The 18388-nt window shown below is 38.8% G+C and overlaps 1 protein-coding gene across 3 annotated transcripts in view; it reads right to left on the reverse strand.

The window, feature by feature from the left end:
* The window catches only part of PRKCA (protein kinase C alpha), a 156888-nt gene that overhangs the window by 22131 nt on the left and 116369 nt on the right, over positions 1–18388 (reverse strand). Inside the window, exons 9-10 of one of the 3 annotated variants that reach the window (XM_074922291.1) lie at positions 6195–6218; positions 605–748 (exon numbers count right to left, since the gene is read on the reverse strand). In XM_074922291.1, coding sequence (XP_074778392.1) covers positions 605–748; positions 6195–6218 — 168 coding nt within the window. Of the gene's footprint in view, positions 1–604; positions 749–6194; positions 6219–13417; positions 13448–18388 lie in introns of all 3 variants that reach the window. The other 2 variants (XM_074922289.1, XM_074922290.1) reach the window with 2 other exon arrangements.

Consider the following 18388-nt stretch of genomic DNA (forward strand, 5'->3'; position numbering starts at 1 on the left):
TGTACCAGTCATTTCAGACAAAGCCTGTGCCAAAACCCTCTGGTTAATCACAGGCACATTGCCAAAGGGCTGATAAAATGTTAAGTCCCAGGGGACTTCTTCAGTAAAGGGCACTTTATCACACAACTGGTTGTTCGAACATACAGAAAAACAGCAGTCCTTTCTTTAGACTAACAGATTTTAAATATATATATATATACACACACACTATATCTGTTTTTTTCCCAATATTCAGCCTTACCAATGTTGGTGACTTCCAGAACTGGCAGAGTGACCTAGGTAGTAAAGCCAGAAAAGTAGACTTAATTTCCTTGAAACTGCCAAGAAGTGAGGATCTAAAAGTCAGCAACCGTTTCTTACACCCTGCCCAACAGTCTGAGGGGTTTTTTAATTTTTATTTTTTTGAGAAAACTGACATTCATGACTGAAACCTGCTAGTCCTTAGGAACCACCCTACTCCATGTTCAGAAATCCTCCCTCAAAAACGCACATCCTTTTGACTCTGGATTTTGCTTCTTAGAGAATTATTCATTCATTCTTCCTCAAGGAAAAAAAAAAAAAAGAAAAAAAGAATGTGAGCGCAACAATTATCAGGACATCCTACCTTCCCGAAGCTCCCCTTTCCAAGAACCATGAGAAAGTTGAAATCTGTCAGCTTCACCCTGTCCAGATTGTTGGATGGCACACTTGAGTTCTTGTCTTCTGTTGGAGTAATGACTTTGTTACCAGCTGGCCCAAGTTTGGCTTTCTGAAGAACATACACACACATACACACACAAAAATAGGAAAGTAAGAGTAGCTCATTTTCCTGGCAGAATGGATCACTGGGTGAAGGTTAGAATTGGAGATGATCATATCTGAGATGGCATTCCCAGGAGAAAGGCTGCATAACAGAATTTGCTCAGACACAACTTTGAAGACTCATTCCAACAATATTTTTGGCATTATTGAGTGAATTAAAGTGCAAAACCAAAGCAAAAACCGTAGCCAAAGAAAAAAAAATCACTTATTTTCATGACAAAAGCAGGCTTATCTGGTGTTTTTGTTTTGAAATACAAAAAATGCTTTTCAAAAATATCATGCGATAATCTATTAGAGTATTTTAGGACATAAACAGTCTCTTCAATACATTCTCTTTTAAAATATAAATGTTAAAGTCACTGCATAGCAAAAGTTAGGAAATCTTTGACATGCATTAAGAAAAATAACCTACATTAAAAAAAGCCCTACAACACATGAGAATTAATGCAGATGGACATGGCCACTTTCAAACTAGCAATACAATCAACTCTGATTTTCAATCAAGTGTTGATCTGGAAGAGGGAGGAAGGGAAATATTACATACAAAGGCTCGGCCTTGGCAAGACAGTCTGGCTTGCAGAAGGTTGCAACAGTCTCAGTATTTGATATGAAACACCATGTAATTGCTCAAGTATGTTGCATTTCAAATCTCAAAGTTAACAGAAGAGGAAAAAAGTAAGACTCATCGAAAAATAATCCAGGCTACAACATAATATCCCTCTTTTTTTCTCAAAATAATCCCATATACCAGCAGGAGCAAAGCCAAGAAGCTTTAATAATGCTTTGGGACATAAATACTTCCCCCTCATCTATCTAGTGTGTTGGTCTGGTAAATAGCCTCTAATATGGTTCATTTATTTTGTGCCATTGACATATGCTTGGCATTTAAGGATAACTACTTTATCCTTAACTACAGTGTTTGCATATTATCAATGTTTTACAGATAAAGAAAATGATAGAAATTAAAGTTTATTCAAAGTCACACAATAAATCACCCTCAAGGCCTGGCCTGGCACATACCTTTGGCAGCCTCACTGGAAACTGGAAGATAGAAACTTTCCCCTCCCCAGACAAGTTTCAAACTGTAAGATTGGAAGGGATGACTCGATTCATAGACTCCAGCTCTCTACTACTGCAGGCAGTAATGTCAAGTAATCCTCTGATGAAATAACCACATCACTCGAAGAGCATATTCACGCTGGATGACTCCTTCTGCAACTTTATAAATGCAGAAAGTCTTATACCCTGCCACAGGGAGGGGAATTTTGGCAGTTTTGATACCTTTATTTTTTTGTCATTGTAATACAGCTTAAAAAGGTGAATTTCTTTCCCCACTATTATTGCTTGCTTGCATGAAAGCAACACTTGGAGATGCTGATCGGGATCATGTGCTGTGCGAACGTTTAGGAAGAGCCAGTCCTGGGCATCAGCCTAAGTCCCTGATTCTGCAAGGGATGGCCCCGCGGCAGATCCCGCTGCTGGGACAAAGCCAGTGTCTGCCACGGAGCAATTTGTCAGGACAAAGCTCCTTTCATGGCCACAATACAAGACTGAGCCAGAAGCAAAACAAGTGAAAAAGAAAAATCCTAATATCCTTTATTTGTACAAGATGAAGACATGGTTTAAAGGAGGAGCTTTGCTGGCCACGTCTTTGTGATGCTCTCACATATTGATCCTGCTCCTCTGCTACAAGAAGCAATTTCAGTATCTGCCTTTTCACCAAATAACGGAGATCCAAATCAGGCACTGAAAGAAAAACAGTACTTTTATTTCTTATACTTTAAGCCCACTGGGTAGGTTGTGGCCAGCCTGTTTGAAAAGTATCACTCAAAACAAAATATCCGGTTTTTTTTCCAAGGCAGTTTGTTTCTTTGGCTGTTCAGGCAGGGAGTGCTTTCTGCAGTGCTGCAATCCCAGGCTCGGGGTGGGGGGTACAGCATTTTTTCCAAAAGAAAAGAGTGTCAGATTCATCAGCAGGCTCCTGTGCCCTCTGCCGGCTCCCAGAGCCGAAAGCACCGCACTCGCTCAGATCAAACACGCGCGAGATGAAATTGTCTGGATTTGAAGGCCGCGTCTTAAAATAATATTAAGAGAACCAAGCCAAGGCCTCTCTGCACCCTCGCAAGAACTTATATTCAATGAGCAACAGACGTGCTCCTCTTACTTCCATTTTTTATCTTTCTAAAATCAGATGTCACTCTCAATTTCATAGTTTCTTTTCTCGATTGGTAGATTTTTCAGGAGAACGTGGGGTGCCTCCTGTTTGGTCAGGTGGGCTTCTGTGCCTCTGCCCCAAGCAGGAGCTTATCGGCGCGTGACCCGAGGGAGCTGACAGCCTGGTTATCTCCTCGCTGGTGCTGAGCTACCTCAGTCCATTAGCCCAGAATCTTGCCGCAAACCATGTGTCAGAAAAGGTAGGACCACGGCACCCACAAAATGTGGAGAACGACCAGGCTGACTTGATGAAAGCACATGGACCCAAGTGGCGCTGCCTAACAACCTTGTTAAATTATCATAAACTTATCAAAGGTCCATATTTCCATTCAGCTAGGCCACTAACCATTTGTTCATGAGGATGCCAAAAAAAAATTTTCACGTTTAGCATGCGATTTCCTTTTACTGCTTTTTGGCTTAAGGTCCTAGTGAAAATATAGTGGGAATTTCAACACTGGCAAACATGTGCTGGGAAGAAAAAAAACAAGGAAATGATAATAATCCAAACCAAAACATTTCACAGATGATCCATTAAGAACTTCCCAAAATACTACTGCAACATGTTTCAATTATGTCAGCCTCAGGCGTATCATTTTGTTTTCTTCTTAGCACTATTTAAAAATTTTCCACGAACAAAAACTAGGCTATGGGCACGGAAATAAAATTAGATAAACATGGTTAAGCCATTCCAGATGCTACCTGTGTCACCAAGTTTTTGATGGGACAGTAAGACACCTTTATGAAATAAACTTTGAAAGATCTAGTACTTATTATCTGTCTTTGAGTATATTCCATCTTATTCGATTTATCCGGACATACAAACCTAAAGCAAAATGTCTCTTACAAACTTCATGGAAGTTTCTACACAGCAGAAATGTCACAACTCCTCACTAATCATTAATATTGATGGATTAAAGGAAAGCCTTTAACCTTGCCCTTTTATTACAGAACTTAACCCAGAATATGGGGCAAGATTATGGGGCAAAGTATTTGGAAACTCCACTAATGATTTCTGTTATGACTCAAGGATTAGGAAAATGTCTTCAAGTATCAAAATTGATTTACATGAAACTACAGAAAATCTACAAAGTGAACGAATGTTGTGCCTTATCGCAAGCAATGGGTGAAGGTACAGGGAAAGCAGCATTTGCTTACAAGATCTAGTAAAGATTTGGAGAAAACACATCTGAAACGTGCTGGGCTCGGTGTGCATGTGGAGAAGACCTCATCCACCCATATGCTGTGCCCATTTCCACAGGGTTTTAAACATCTGAGCGGGATTTCATCTCACCCTCTGGTTGAAATTTTAGCTGGAGTTGTTTAATGACATGATACACAACGCAATGACTGGAAAACTTTCTTCACACACAGCAACGTGAATTTCTTGCTATGACCCACATGGAAAATAACTTGCTGAACAGGTATTTTGCTAGAAATATACTTTTCCTCAGTTTTTTGACTACCTCAACATGTTGGAAGTTGTTTCACATAAAGAACAACTTGCATCTTTCAGATACTTCAGATGGAGAACTACAAACTAAAACTACTGTTAAAATACAGTCAAGGTGAGAAGCACAATAAAAATAAATATACTAGAGAAAACATTACATTACTGATGCATTTTAATTTGCATAAATGAAATGCAAAAGCACACACCATTACTCTCACCATCACCTCTGCATCCAGGATTGCCCATGATGCTTTACTGTTTATTAGAAGGGCAGAGAATCTGTCTGAGGTTTATGCTCTATTGAGGCCATCTTAAGCACTAAAAATAGGACAGATATTGGATAGAAGTGATTTCCAGAGCTCCTGGGGATGCTGTTACAACAACAGGACTAACCACAGTGGAACAGAGAGACCCAGGGCTCTCTCGGATAGAGAAAGTGTAAGGAGAGCAGTTTGTGATGTAGAGCTTTACACACAGGGAACTGAAGAGCAGGGCACTGGACCTGAGACACACACACGGGTCAAGGCACCCAGACATGATACCACAGACTGACGGCTTGTTCCCTAAAGCTGACACTGTTAAATGGTGTCCAGATCTTTCTGGATCTTGCACAGACCCATCATTTTCTCTTCAAGTTTTGGCCTTGAGAAATGTATTTTGTCAGGTGTCTATCTAAACAAACTCAGTTCTTGAAGAGGATCAGGCTTTCTTGTGGTTGGATATGGCTAGAAAAAAAGGAACAGTAAGGAAAACACCTGGACCAGACAGAGGGATGGATCTGAAAGGAGAAAGAGGTAACCAGAATCACAGCCTACTGCTTGCTCACGTAGAGGAAAGCATATTTCATAAAAAAACAAGTCTAATAGATTTACTTAGTGTTCCATATTATTTTGGGACCTACTCATCCTTACAGCATTACAAATATCACAGTTCAAACCATTTTACTGATTTTATATATTAGGGATTTTCTTTTGGTTTGGGTGTTTGGTTTTGTTTTTGTTTTTTTTTTTTTTTTTACAATGGCAGTAATGCCTTAGATTGCTTACAGTTGACCACAAACCCTTTTACAATGAACTACTTTTATTCAGATTAGTCTAAAATAGGGTCCAATGACTGATAATACTTACAAATCTTCTTCTACCAGTTGTAGTAGAGGCAGAGCACAAAAATGGGTATTCTAATTTTTGTGTATCCACAGCCAGCTACAGCATATGTTAGTGTATTCACGTAAGGCCAAAAGCACATGCTCTCACCAAGCTCTACCATAAGTTTTATATCTGATACACCTTGAATACTACAGAGAGAAAATGCCATGCAACCAACATACTCTTCCAGATTCCCAGAACAGTTTCGCAACTACAGAAGGAATATAAATTCAAATGATTCATAAAAAATTACTGGAAGAGAGCAATGCTATTTTGCCTCTTCCTACCATGACTAAAGTTGAAAATAGCAGAATCCTACTTGAATCCACCTTTATGTTTTATGGATATTAAAACTTGCTGAAGTTGAAGATGGCATTCCAAGCCCTGGATTAATTTTAAATTTACATTCAGACTGCTTGGCTTAATATCTTCAATAAAAACACAATATTGTTACAACGAAGCCAACTTGCAGCAAACAAACCAGGAAAACAAGTTAAAGATAATGAGTCTGCACTAGTAGCAGAAGAGTTAATCTTCATCGAAAAGACATGCACAACGTCTTACTTCCTCTGGTTTGGACGTACCTTATCTCGGCCAGTTCTTTTACCCTGAAACCACAGGTGAGACATATTTTATATATTCAGCCCAAATGCACTTCTTCATGGAGTGTTACAGAAGTTACAGTGTGTAACACTGGAGAGCCTCTTGGAATTTGGCACGTGCTTTTTGGAAAAGATTAACTCAGGTTTCGCAGTAAAAATGTATTCAATTTATTTTTTTTATCGAAGTGTAACACTTGGTCTTTTAATTAGGTATGGAAAAAAAGAAGTCTTCCCCAAGCCCTAATGAGGCTTGGCACCTCATTAGCCAAAGAAAAAAAGGAAGTGATTCAGGGAATAGTAATCCATTATTGCACTACATTTTCAGTCGCAGTAAATGTTCTTGTTGAGTCTTTTCAAAACATTATTTCTGTTTTTTTTTTTTTACTGTGAAGACAATCTAATAGGACAAAACAATACATCTGAATGCTGGGTCTTCTGCCCTCTGGTTATTATCTATAATTCAGAAACTTCAGAATTAAAGACCAAAAAGATGGAATCGATCATTCTTCCCATTAATGACTAATAAAATTTTTGAAGAATTAAAAAAAATAATCTATGAATTCACATTCCTCCCCCCAATTCCTACCCTTTAGGGCAACATGTCCTTATGTCAGTGCTTTAACACCGTGTATCGTTCACCATCATTAATCTCTTCTGCTGCTGTTTGCAACATTCAGCTCGGTAAGACTGGCTTTGTTCCCACAGGAAAACCCAACACTGGGTTCCAAAACTGCCCAAACTTGCGGCCACACCCCGCCACCCTCCACGCACAGCTTCCAGAAGGGAATAACCCACATCATTTCCAATGAAAAAACATTCAAACCAACAAAGGGCCTTGCGACGTGCAGTTCACTAGTGGTTGTCAAGGCAACTCGCTCTTAGCAAGTTCAGAGACGCCCAGTGGGAAGATCTATTGGTAACAAATCTTCAGGATAAGAAAGTGATAAATGAAAAAATATTTAACAACAATGCTGAATTCCCATCACATGCACAGAGGTATAGACACATACAGCACACACAACTTCTGCTTGGAAACAGCACCCTTACGGCCATATTTCATCCGTTACTAATTGGCTCCACAGACACCTACGGGGAATAGGAATGAAGAGCTTTGTTCCTGGCAGCGGAGCCTCCTCGAGACTCACAGCTCTGCTGCGCGTTGCACCCCAGCATCCTCTCCCCTCCTCTGGAGCAGATTCCACCCAGCACCAACTGCTTTGCCCATGCAGTCCCATTCAGCTGTAAATAGCGAATGACTGAAGTGACAACAGAGAGCAGTGCTGGCTTCGGTCTCCACTGCAAAAAACCACAATTCTGACAGGATGAGGGTCAGCAGCCTGAGGACTGAGTGAGCAGCCTTGCTGCAGACTTTATTTTGGGTCCCAAGACTTTCTTGAGATCCACGGAGCAGGAATATCCTCTTGCCAGGATGAGAAACTCTACCAAGATCTCTGCTTCTCACACTGCCACAAGTTTTCACCCGTTCTTTGCTAGACCCCAACACGTTCTACAAATGTCACCAGGTGATGGCACAAGCCATCTCATGCTAGCTAGCCTTGCTCCCAGTGTTTCTGTTGCTAATTCTTAAGTTAACCCAAAGCCATAGCAGAGCTGCAGGTAACATTCTGCATCACTTAAAGAAACGGCACAGTGGGTGGTGAGAAGTGAGGAAAGGAACAGTCTTAGTAACAGCGTTCCAGTTTCACTGTTAAGAGCCCAGGAGGCTTTGGGTACAAGTGTGAAATCAATGCTCAGTTATGTCCATCACTACCTGGACTCTACACAAGAGGCATCAGAGTAGGCTGGATCTCAGACAAACTGTTGAAGATGTCACTGACAGAGCTGGCAGCACTCATACTAAGGACACAAAAAGGAGAAACTGGAATAATTACTCCAAGTCTCAAAGAAGGACAAAAAGCCCTACTGAGGTTTCCAGTCATGAAAGCTCACTGAGAACTTTGATCAACAGGTTGAGCTATTAGCAAGCCTTTAACAAACTAAATAAATCCAATAAGTTTCCAGTCAAAATCTGGAGGAAAAAACCTCCCGTTCACTGAAATGTTCTCCATCATTGTGGCAGCTTGTTTTTTACATTATTGCATTTCCAATTCCATATAATTATAGATGCTATGAAGGACTATCAATTTCCTAGTTTATACAACTTAATTATCAGGATGCTGAGAATGTGAAATGAGAAAAGTCCATTTCTATGCCCCAGCAAGACCTCATAGTTCACCAGACTGAGTTTTAAGTTTAATACCATAACGTAATGCAAGCTTATAATTCATTAGCAAAGAGCTTCGTAGTCATGGAAACAACACAGAGAAAAGAGAAAGTTAGAGCCTAAGCTCCAGAGGATTTAGCAGCCCAGCAGCAGTAACCGGAGAGGACAGCACGTGTTACATCTTGGTCCAGCCTGAGCTCGTGTTCTTGCTGCTGCAAGTCAATGAAGGGAAGGAACTTCCATGGCCATTTTACCTGTTCCCCTAAAACATGTGCTGAGCAACCCAGGGAGATGCTTTTTCACTAATTTTCCTGTGAATCAGAACAAAAGACACATTCTCTGGCTCTTGAGCTTCCTTCCTTGGTTTAAGAAATGCTTATGAAGAAGGTAGCAACACATGGCTTTTTCCCACCTTACTGTGCACTCTCACGGATTCTTATTTGTTCCTTTCAAGAACGAATAACTAATGAACTAAATTACTAAAATGCACTAATGAAGGTATACGCACATATTTATGCATGCAGAAAGGAGCACACTTGGATTAGACTGCAGCAGACTGAAGATGCCTACACAAGACACCGCAACACAGCAAGAGACACCTGTACAGGAAGATGCCCTGTACCACGGACATCATCAAGGATTCATGAGGTTTACACAGATAATTTTTCAGCTATGTACTCTTCGGTGAAATTACATTTTAGCAACACTTCTTTGCAGCAAGGACAACACTGAAAATATGCAAATAAGCAGAAAATTGTTTATCTGCACTCTTAACATTTATTTTTCAGGACAGCAATGTCACTATGATGAACTACGATCTAATTAGTAAAAAATGCAATATATAAAAATGAAAATGCATTTTAACTTCAACAGCTAAAATAGTTATTGAAAAAATAGCTAGAAAAAGATTTCTTATCATTCCCACTGCTAGTAAAAAGGCATGAAGGCAAACAGGAGGTTTCATAAAAATATAAATGGGGAGGGTGATAAAACTCTACCTGGGAGTTCAGTATGGACTGTTTTATGTCTTTAGTTCACTTTTTCCCTCATTTCCTCTCCTCTTCCCTTCAACTCGTGTCATATTTACCCTTTTGGTTAGTAATAGTAAATTTATTTAAAGGATTTGCCTGAAAAAAATGTTTGTGCCATATGTGAAAAGGATTAAAAATGCCTTTTTGCAGAAAGCATGTCCAGGAACACAGGAAACCCACTCCTGAAGCCCACCCACATGCCGTACCGCTTTGCTCATCATGTAGGAATGATGATAGCAGAGTGTCCATGAATTAATTTGGGTTACAAATAACAGAAGAGCAAGCATTGTGTCCCGCAAAGAATTCCAGATGATTAGTAAAACAGAATTATTTCGTCTAATCCCACCACAAGCTACGTGTTTGGAACCCATGTCTCTTCTAACACCCTGCAGGTTCACAGAATTCATGAGATAATTCCACTTGGTGACTCACGAGATTTCCACTGAGGTCCGTTTCTCTCAGCCAGCATATAAAGCGGAGCACAACGGAGGCAGAAAGGCAGGTAATTATAGAATTCATGAGGCACCCGAAGGTAGAGATGAACTGAGCAATATAAAGGTGAGCAGAGGAAGTACTCACTTTTTACAGCTGGAAATTATTAAATATTTGGATTTGAGGGGAAGTTATCATCAGTGCCAGTTAAAAATCTTTAATAAAGGGCTGTTATACTGAATTTTATCAAAATAGTAGTTTAATTTAATGGGTTTGTATCTTTCTAAATCTACATATAAACAATTTGCATTATTTAATTTCTTCCAGGACTTTTGCTAGAGAGAGCTGTTTGCTTTGGGAGCTATTCTGTGTTCTTTACTGACCCCGTGTGGTTTCTCCTTCCAAGGAGAAATTATTTTCTCAAACTCAACGTTAAGTTAATCAGATGTTTACTTAGGATAAAGGCAATAAGAGAATGCTAAAGGACAATACAACAGTTTAACACACCATGCAGCACCTCAACAGATCTGCTTATTTTGGGAGGTTTATAATCACATTTCCTGTGTTGTTTTTGTTTTTTGTTTTTGTTTCCCCCCCCCCCCCCCCCACTTTTTGGTGTTGCTGTATATAAGTTAAAACTCTAGGAAGTACCTGGATATGCTTTTTTCTAAAAAATACCCCAATCTTCCAGGCACAGGATTAAGGTAACCATATCGCCCCGAAAATGTAGACAGTGAAGTCTAATGACTATGAAAGACATTTAAAAAGGGATATATCTGTCCTAACAATAGGAGTTTCAGGGAATATCGCCCTGGACAATGGATGTCTGGCTGTGAGCAGTGAAATCTAGAGAGGGAAGAGTTTCCAGTTACCCATTTGGCACTGTCAACATGTTTAATCTGTTTAATAATTCTGCAGCCACCTGAGTCTACTTTGTTTTCTGCCTTTATTGCCAAACACCCTATCCCCTGCCACAGAGCAGCGTCTAACTACATGAAATGTAATTAAAGAGGCTGCCTAGGAATAATATTCAAGAATTCTTGCAGAAATATCCTGTGGTAATGGTAATAAAAAACCCAAACAACAAATACAATGCTAGAACAGCAAATCCCCAAGTATCAAAAAAAAAAAAAGAAAAAAGAACTGCTTTTATATATGCTCCTCCATTTTTTTAATTACGTAGATTACCGCTCATTTTCAATAATAAAAAACCCTAGAGTGTCGAATTTGCTTTTAAGCATAAAACTTATTTCAATATGGACAAAAAAATAAAAGTCTGGTCTAAAATAATTTTTAAGGACTGCAGTTCTACCCGATCTTAGTGCAAATCCCTGTGATCAAATACAACAGCCATGAAAAGCTGCAGACCAGGCCTGAGTTTAAAACCTTGGGATTCTGTATCCAAGTCTTAACGTGATATGGAATTATTTACGCACACACACACACACACACACAATGATGAAGGTGTTTTCTGCATGCTGTTGTGAAAATAATCTATTTAAATATACACTTTGCTGGCAGAACAAAAGCAGCATAAAATGAGTTACCTTTCCCAGTATCTGATAATTTCATAAGTAAGTATTTATGCTGTTTGACCTCACTCACAGCATTCTCAAATTTGCTGCGGTATTATAATTTTTGTACGTTTTAGTGTTTTCTAACTCAGAAGAGTTACGCTATCCTCAGGAACACAGCCTTCCTTCTTCATCTGCTCCTGCTGTTTCTTTTCAATTCCAGTCTTGTAAACTTGGGAACATAACCTCCCCAGAGTCCCACATAAACTGATTACTTACAAAATTATTTCCAAAGACATGCTAACGTCAGTGGAGATTCGCTTGCAGAATGCAGCATGCAGTCATGCTTCTGAGCTTAGGTTAGTGATGCTAAGTCACTGTCAGCAGCAAGCAGGAGTGGAATTTGTAATAATTTAGAGAGAAAAGGCAGACAATAAACAAGGAAGTTTTGGTTTGGTTTTTTTTTTCCATTATAAAAAGGGAATTATTGAGTCTCCTCTTCACATCAGAACAGAGTGCCAACTTTCTTTGTTGGAATTCATGTTTATAATTCACAAGGACTAAGCATAAATTTTGCCTACGAGGCAGCAGCTGTAGGAAATTGTTCAGTTCTTTTTTTAGGTGCACTCCTATGATGAAAATACGAACTGAGCAAGGACTTCTGTCAGTTTATGTCACTGCACTTGAAGGTCTGGATTTTACAAGAGAGTGACAACACAATGTTAGACATAACTTAGTACTTAGGACAGACATGTTTTTTCAGGGTAGCATTTAAACAGAGAAACTTGCAACTTCCCTGCATTAAACAAGTTTCATCAATGAAACCCAAAATGTGGTTTTATTTTCAAATAAGAAGAGGTGCAAACGATTGAGGAAGGGTAGTCCTCTTCTGTGCAGGCCTTTCTGAGATAAAGATACCAGATAAAGAATCAAGGTTAAGAAGAAATAAGTTACTGATTGCATGACAAATGATTACTGCATGAACAAATACTTGGCAATGACAAATGGTCTTATTCTTTTTCTGGTTCAGTATTTAAAACATTTGGTAAAATAATGCATTAATAATATAAACAACTCTTCAAAAATAAAATTTTATTTTTAAGTTAAGTATTTTAAGCTTTGAGCTATAGCATGTAAACTGCTCTAGGTCAACTTAAATTGTAAAAATCCTATTGGAAGATGATAATGGCTTCAATTACCTTAGATTCTCAAAACAGTTTACAGCACAGGAGCTTCAAAATTCAATTTAAATTGTAACTTAACCAACGGATGGCACTGAAAGTGTGATTTGTGTCAGTAACCTTTGCTCTAATAAAGCAAGATAATTTGTTAAGAGATACATGCAGATAAAAACCCCATACAGGTATGTTCTCAATGTTGGTATGTATCTTTTATGGCAATAAGTCAGTGAGGTAGTGATTAGTGAAAAAAATAAAATGGGAAGTAAACAGGTGAAGTGGTATTTCAGGTATCAGAGCATCTGTGCATATTAGTAATATCTCACGATATAGTATACTCCAACTAACATACAGCAATAGATAGAGTATATTATATCATAAAACATGCATGCTATATTATGTAAATTTATTTATTTAAATACACAGTGAACATGAGCATTATTTGATCCGTGGAAGTTATTTAAATTTCCATGAGTGTCTTTCAAATTAAAGATGCACCATTTTCCAATTTCCATGAGAAGGTGGCATTCATTTAACTAATTCCTTCAAAAGGAAAGGCGCACTGCGTCTGCTGAGGCTTGATGACCCCTTTTATGTCAGTAAACTTGTAATCTGGAAAGTACTTTGTGACAAATTATGGAAGATTCATACTTCAATTTTTTTTTTTTTTTTTTTTTTTAATCCATTAGAAAAGCTTAAACTGGGGAAAAAACAAGTGCATCCTTAAAACATGGTGAGAATGAAACTGAATTTAATAAACTTCAAACACTGATAGAGAGGGTTGTGTGAAGAGGAAGGTGTAAGATAACACCAAGGAGAAAACTACCTTGAAGAAGTGGATATTTATATGACAGTCCTGGAAGAGGCAAAAAAGGGAGAAACACTGCTTCGTTAGTAAAGGGCTGGCAAAGCAAAGCAACAACAATTAGTAGCAGAAATAAACAAAGACACAGCAGTGAGAATACAGAAATGGACACATCTGTTATGCACAGAAAAATCACAAAAAAGAAATCGTGGTGTTCCTCACCCTAACAGTAAGGAGCACGGTTCAGCTGAGCACAGTGAAGGGCAGGTCTTCACGCAACTGCTCATCAGTGCGAACCTCCATCTTGTACAGACACAGGCTTCATGCATGAAACATTCCTGATGGCATTAAACCACGGCGATGCATAAAGCTACATGTACGTACAGATCTGTGTAGTTTGGGCTCTTAACAACTAACAAGCACTGTAGAGGGGTGACAGCACAAAAGTGGGGTTTTCCCCCTTGTTTCGAGAAAAGCGTTTAAACTGTATATAAGGGATAAAGAAATCCCTGTGATCAGTATGATTTTCTATGTATATTCTTCACCTTAAATCACAACACACAGACTGAGAAAAGCCTTACAGAAATCCCAAGCTGATAGGAACTGAGACCAGAGATGTATGTCATCTGGCGAAGAAATTTCAAGTTCTCTACTTTCAGATATGGTGAGTGGAGGGAAACCTCCAGATAACTGCATATGGGGATTCCCCATGCCAAACTATAGTATAGAACAGATGGAGACATCTAACAGCATCTCTATAATGCTGCAAACTATTCTCTAATGATTAAATATGCACAATTTAAAAATAGGAATGAGTGCCATGGCCAAAAAAAGCAGCTCTTCTTTTTATATCTCTATATACATAACGAGTGTCGATTGATGTGCCAGTGATATTTTGGCTGGTCATGATTTCAGTGTAGCTTAGTGTCTGTTTCCTGAAAAGTAAATTTAATCTTTTCTTTTACAATTTGAAGTGTCGGTAATGTTATTTCTCTTTTCCATGTCACCTTTGCTGAACTGCCAGAAATTATAGTTATTGCTTCCAAGCGGGAATGCATACTGGTTAGACACAGGTATGGTTGAGATCGTATCTTTTATTTATTTACAAAAAAAAAAAAAAAAAAAAAAAGTAAAGTAACTGCAGTGTAACAACTCTGGGACAAGAATTAAGAGAAAGAATTAAAAAAAAGGTCTCCTTCACAGCCCTTACAGGACTTTCTATAGAGACCAGAAGAACTTAACTCGCAAATTAACCAAATCACAAGCTCCTCTACCACTGGGTTTTTTTGAGGGGGATTAAAATATCATATCTGATTAGAAAGCTCACTGGGTTCTTAAGCTACTGAAACAGTCCCTGGAGTCTTCTGCTAAGGCCCTGGCTGCGCAACTGCAGCTTATTTACCCAGCCTCCAGCTCAGAATTAGATTAAAGGAAAGAAAGAAAATGTCCTTTTGACCTAAGACTGTTGTGAATATCAGAAAAATGCCAGACTAATGCAGAAAGTACTGTCTTTCTCTTTTCTAATAAAGCAGCCAGAAATTGCTTTAAAAAAAAAAATAACTAAAAGAAGTGTTAAAGATCTCAGAACTGCAGTACCTGGAGTGAAACAAACTGACACGATGTACTGATGTTCAGAAGGGGAATGATAAATAAATTAAAGAGTTTCTTTAGGTTTGGACTCATCAGAAAGCTTTAATTGTGCCTTGAAATCTGGGGACATTTTCACATACCATTTAACACCAGCTGTACTGCCACAATGAGCGGCCTGATGGTGTAAACAAATGGTAGCTCTGTATGCAACAGAGATATATATATATATATACACACACAGACTGAGATAGGTTACCTGTTCATAAATTCACATCTGCACAAGCATTTACACACGAGTTTGGTCAAACAAAATGCTGCTCTCCGTACTGGAGGAGTTTAATAGCACATCAGAAGCAGAAATATCTACAGCTCCTGCGTCACTGGAGAGGTTCTAGGTATTTATAACCAAGCACCACATTGTCCTTGTCCTTGTATTTAAAATGGTGAGGCATTTTAAAAGACATTTTTTTTTAGGATCATAATAATAGTTATGTTTAGAAGCACTGAGATGTCACCAAAATGTCACCACTGACTGTACACTTCCACTATCCAGATACAGTATTTACCCTGTTCTGAGCTATGTTCCCTCTCTCCTTCTATTTTGATCCAAGCAAAAGGGAACTACAGGTCCAGCTTCTGCACAGCCTTCATCAGCAAATCCACTGGCACGAAGCAGATGAAAAAGTAACTCGAGTCATGACAACCTGAGAACAGCCAAAGCAACAGCACGGGGTGTCCGGCCCCACCAGCTCCAGTCCCTGGGAAACACTGCAAAGCTGGGACACGTCACTTCTTGGCAGCAGAAAGCCCAGCAGGCAACTGGACAACAATAAATAAGGGCTGCTCCTGGATGGTTTATCTAGCACCTGGATCAGTCCCAGAAAGGGGAGATGAAACAGAGTATACAACCAGTACGCCACTTTGCCTGGCCATCCTACTACACGCCGTTTATGGATCTGGCCCACAACGTCGACTAACAGATGAAAATGGTACTTGCTTTTACTATCACCAACTGGTAATTATTCTGCAGAAAAAGTACTTACAGAATCAACTAGGTTGGAAAGGACCTTGAAGATCATCTAGTCCAACCTTAACCTAGCACTGACAGTTCCCAACTACACCAGATTCCTCGCCGCTAAGTCGATCCGACTCTTAAACCCCTCCAGGGATGGGGACTCCACTCCCTCCCTGGGCAGCCCATTCCAGCGCCCAACAACCCCTTCTGGAAAGAAATACTTCCTGACATCTAGTCTAAACTTTTCCTGGCACAACTTGAGGCCATTCCCTCTTGTCCTGTCGCTTACTACTGGGCTAAAGAGGCTCAAACCCATCCCTCTGCACCCTCCTTTTCAGGTAGCTGAATAAAGTCATCTTATTGTGGAGTGATTTTATTGTTACTCAATTAATTAAATGGAATGGCACAAAACTAACAGCCATGACAAGTGACTCGCACCCGCTGTCTCAGGTGAAATCTCTAACCTGAACCCACGGTGAAGCTGGTGGCCACAGATGTAGATGTGGGAAGCACCTCCCAGGGTCCACCAGAATGAGCCTGCAGGGATCCCCACGGTAGGGACAGGACTCTGAGAAATCTCTCAGAAACTGCAGGAATGATCTTGTTCTACTGAAACCCAAACAGAGAGCTACACTAAAAAAAAAAAAAAAAAAAATAATCAGAACAGTAGAAAATGTCTGACATCTGAAGAGTATGTACCAGGAGGACCGTTACTTATCCTCCCCACAGATGCCTTAAAATGAAGATTATATGAGCAGTAACCTATTCCCTTGTAACAACTTCCTTGGATCACTTCAATTACCAGAGCTGACTAGTGACTCCATCCAGATTGCTTCCATCATTTAATATACCTTGTACTTGGTAAATGTATCCACATGTGAGCGTTATAGCTACTCTATTATTTTTTTAATTAAAAAAAAAAATCTTTGATATGGACCATAACAGCTGCTTTATTTTTAATAACATTTTTCTACGATGATGTGGAAAGAAAGGGGACAGACAGAATAATTAACCAGCCTACTTTTAAACCAGTATTATTCTATTATTATTCTAAGGGATATTTAAGTATCAAGCAGCAAATTACAGGAAACAGGGCTTGACAAAAACTGAAATAACTTCCTGCAATAGAAGTTTTAGAATTTGCACATTTCTTTTCCTCAAATAAAAAACCAAAACAGTGACCTAAGTGGCAAAAACATATTGCTGTTCAAATCGTAACCAAGTATGAAAAATACAATAAGGTGGCATTATTTCAATATTCTGCTTTTTTCTCTGAGTAGCAAAATACTGTAAGAGGAAAATACTGTAAGAGGAAAATAAGCATATAACAAGATAGTAGATATTGCAGTTAAAGACTTGCTAGTTTGGGTCCATGGAGCCACCTGGGACTGTTGGGAGTTCCCATGGCAACCTCAGCACGGACAATTATGGAGCAGCTACAATTATTCTGAATATGCCTGTTGAGAATGGAGTTTCGTTCTGAGATGGCCACAAATAATGCCATTCCGGAGAGAAAATTCACAACCGAAGGTTAAAACCAAATGAAAAACAGTGACAGATTTTATCCTGCCTCTACTTCCTCCAGGAGTATATTTTTATATCTAAATATTAATAATGATGTATCATATATAAATCACCAAATCCAGATTTGATTCTACTGTTAAATGAGCAGATAATTGATTCGTAAAGTTTTAGCGATAGGTGAGATCCAGAAAATACGCAGATTGATTAAAACCTGTTGTACAGAAAATATTGCACTGCACCTGTGCATACATACCTCAATTTCTATATACTGGACAACTTTATACAGATAATACATAGACAGTATGGAAAAGAAAATGCCTTGAAAAAAAATCTAAAAATACTTAACGAGGTCACTGCGTGATTCAGTTACTGAAACCACCCTCCCCCTTTACTCTTTCTTTTCCAAATCTGGTCTCATTTGCTGGACAGGATCTATAACTACTGGGCAAAATCAAAGTGATAATTTTTCAACTGGTTTAAAACTGGCAGAATTGGGCCACAAGGAAACTTTTGCTTGTGACAATAGTTTTTACTGTTCAATTGCAAATGTAAATGAAGAGAATGTTTGATTCTATTATTTATTTACTTATTTATAATCTTGTATAGCTATTTTATGGTAGATTTACATTGAATAAATGACTTAAAGAATCTGTGCCAGAAGGTCCAGTAAGTAAAGCAGCATGCCAATGAGATCTGTGTAACTAATAACCACATTTAAATAAGAAGTCTGGGTTATTAAAGTGGAACTAGAAGGTTGTGATAGGATCGTGTAAACAGTTTGAAATCAGTGGGACCTTGAGGTCAAATCTGAAAGATGTCTGTTGAACTATAGACACAGGCAGATATTAAAAAAATTCTCATTG

The sequence above is a fragment of the Athene noctua genome, chromosome 18 (assembly GCF_965140245.1).
Source record: "Athene noctua chromosome 18, bAthNoc1.hap1.1, whole genome shotgun sequence".
NCBI lineage: Eukaryota > Metazoa > Chordata > Aves > Strigiformes > Strigidae > Athene > Athene noctua.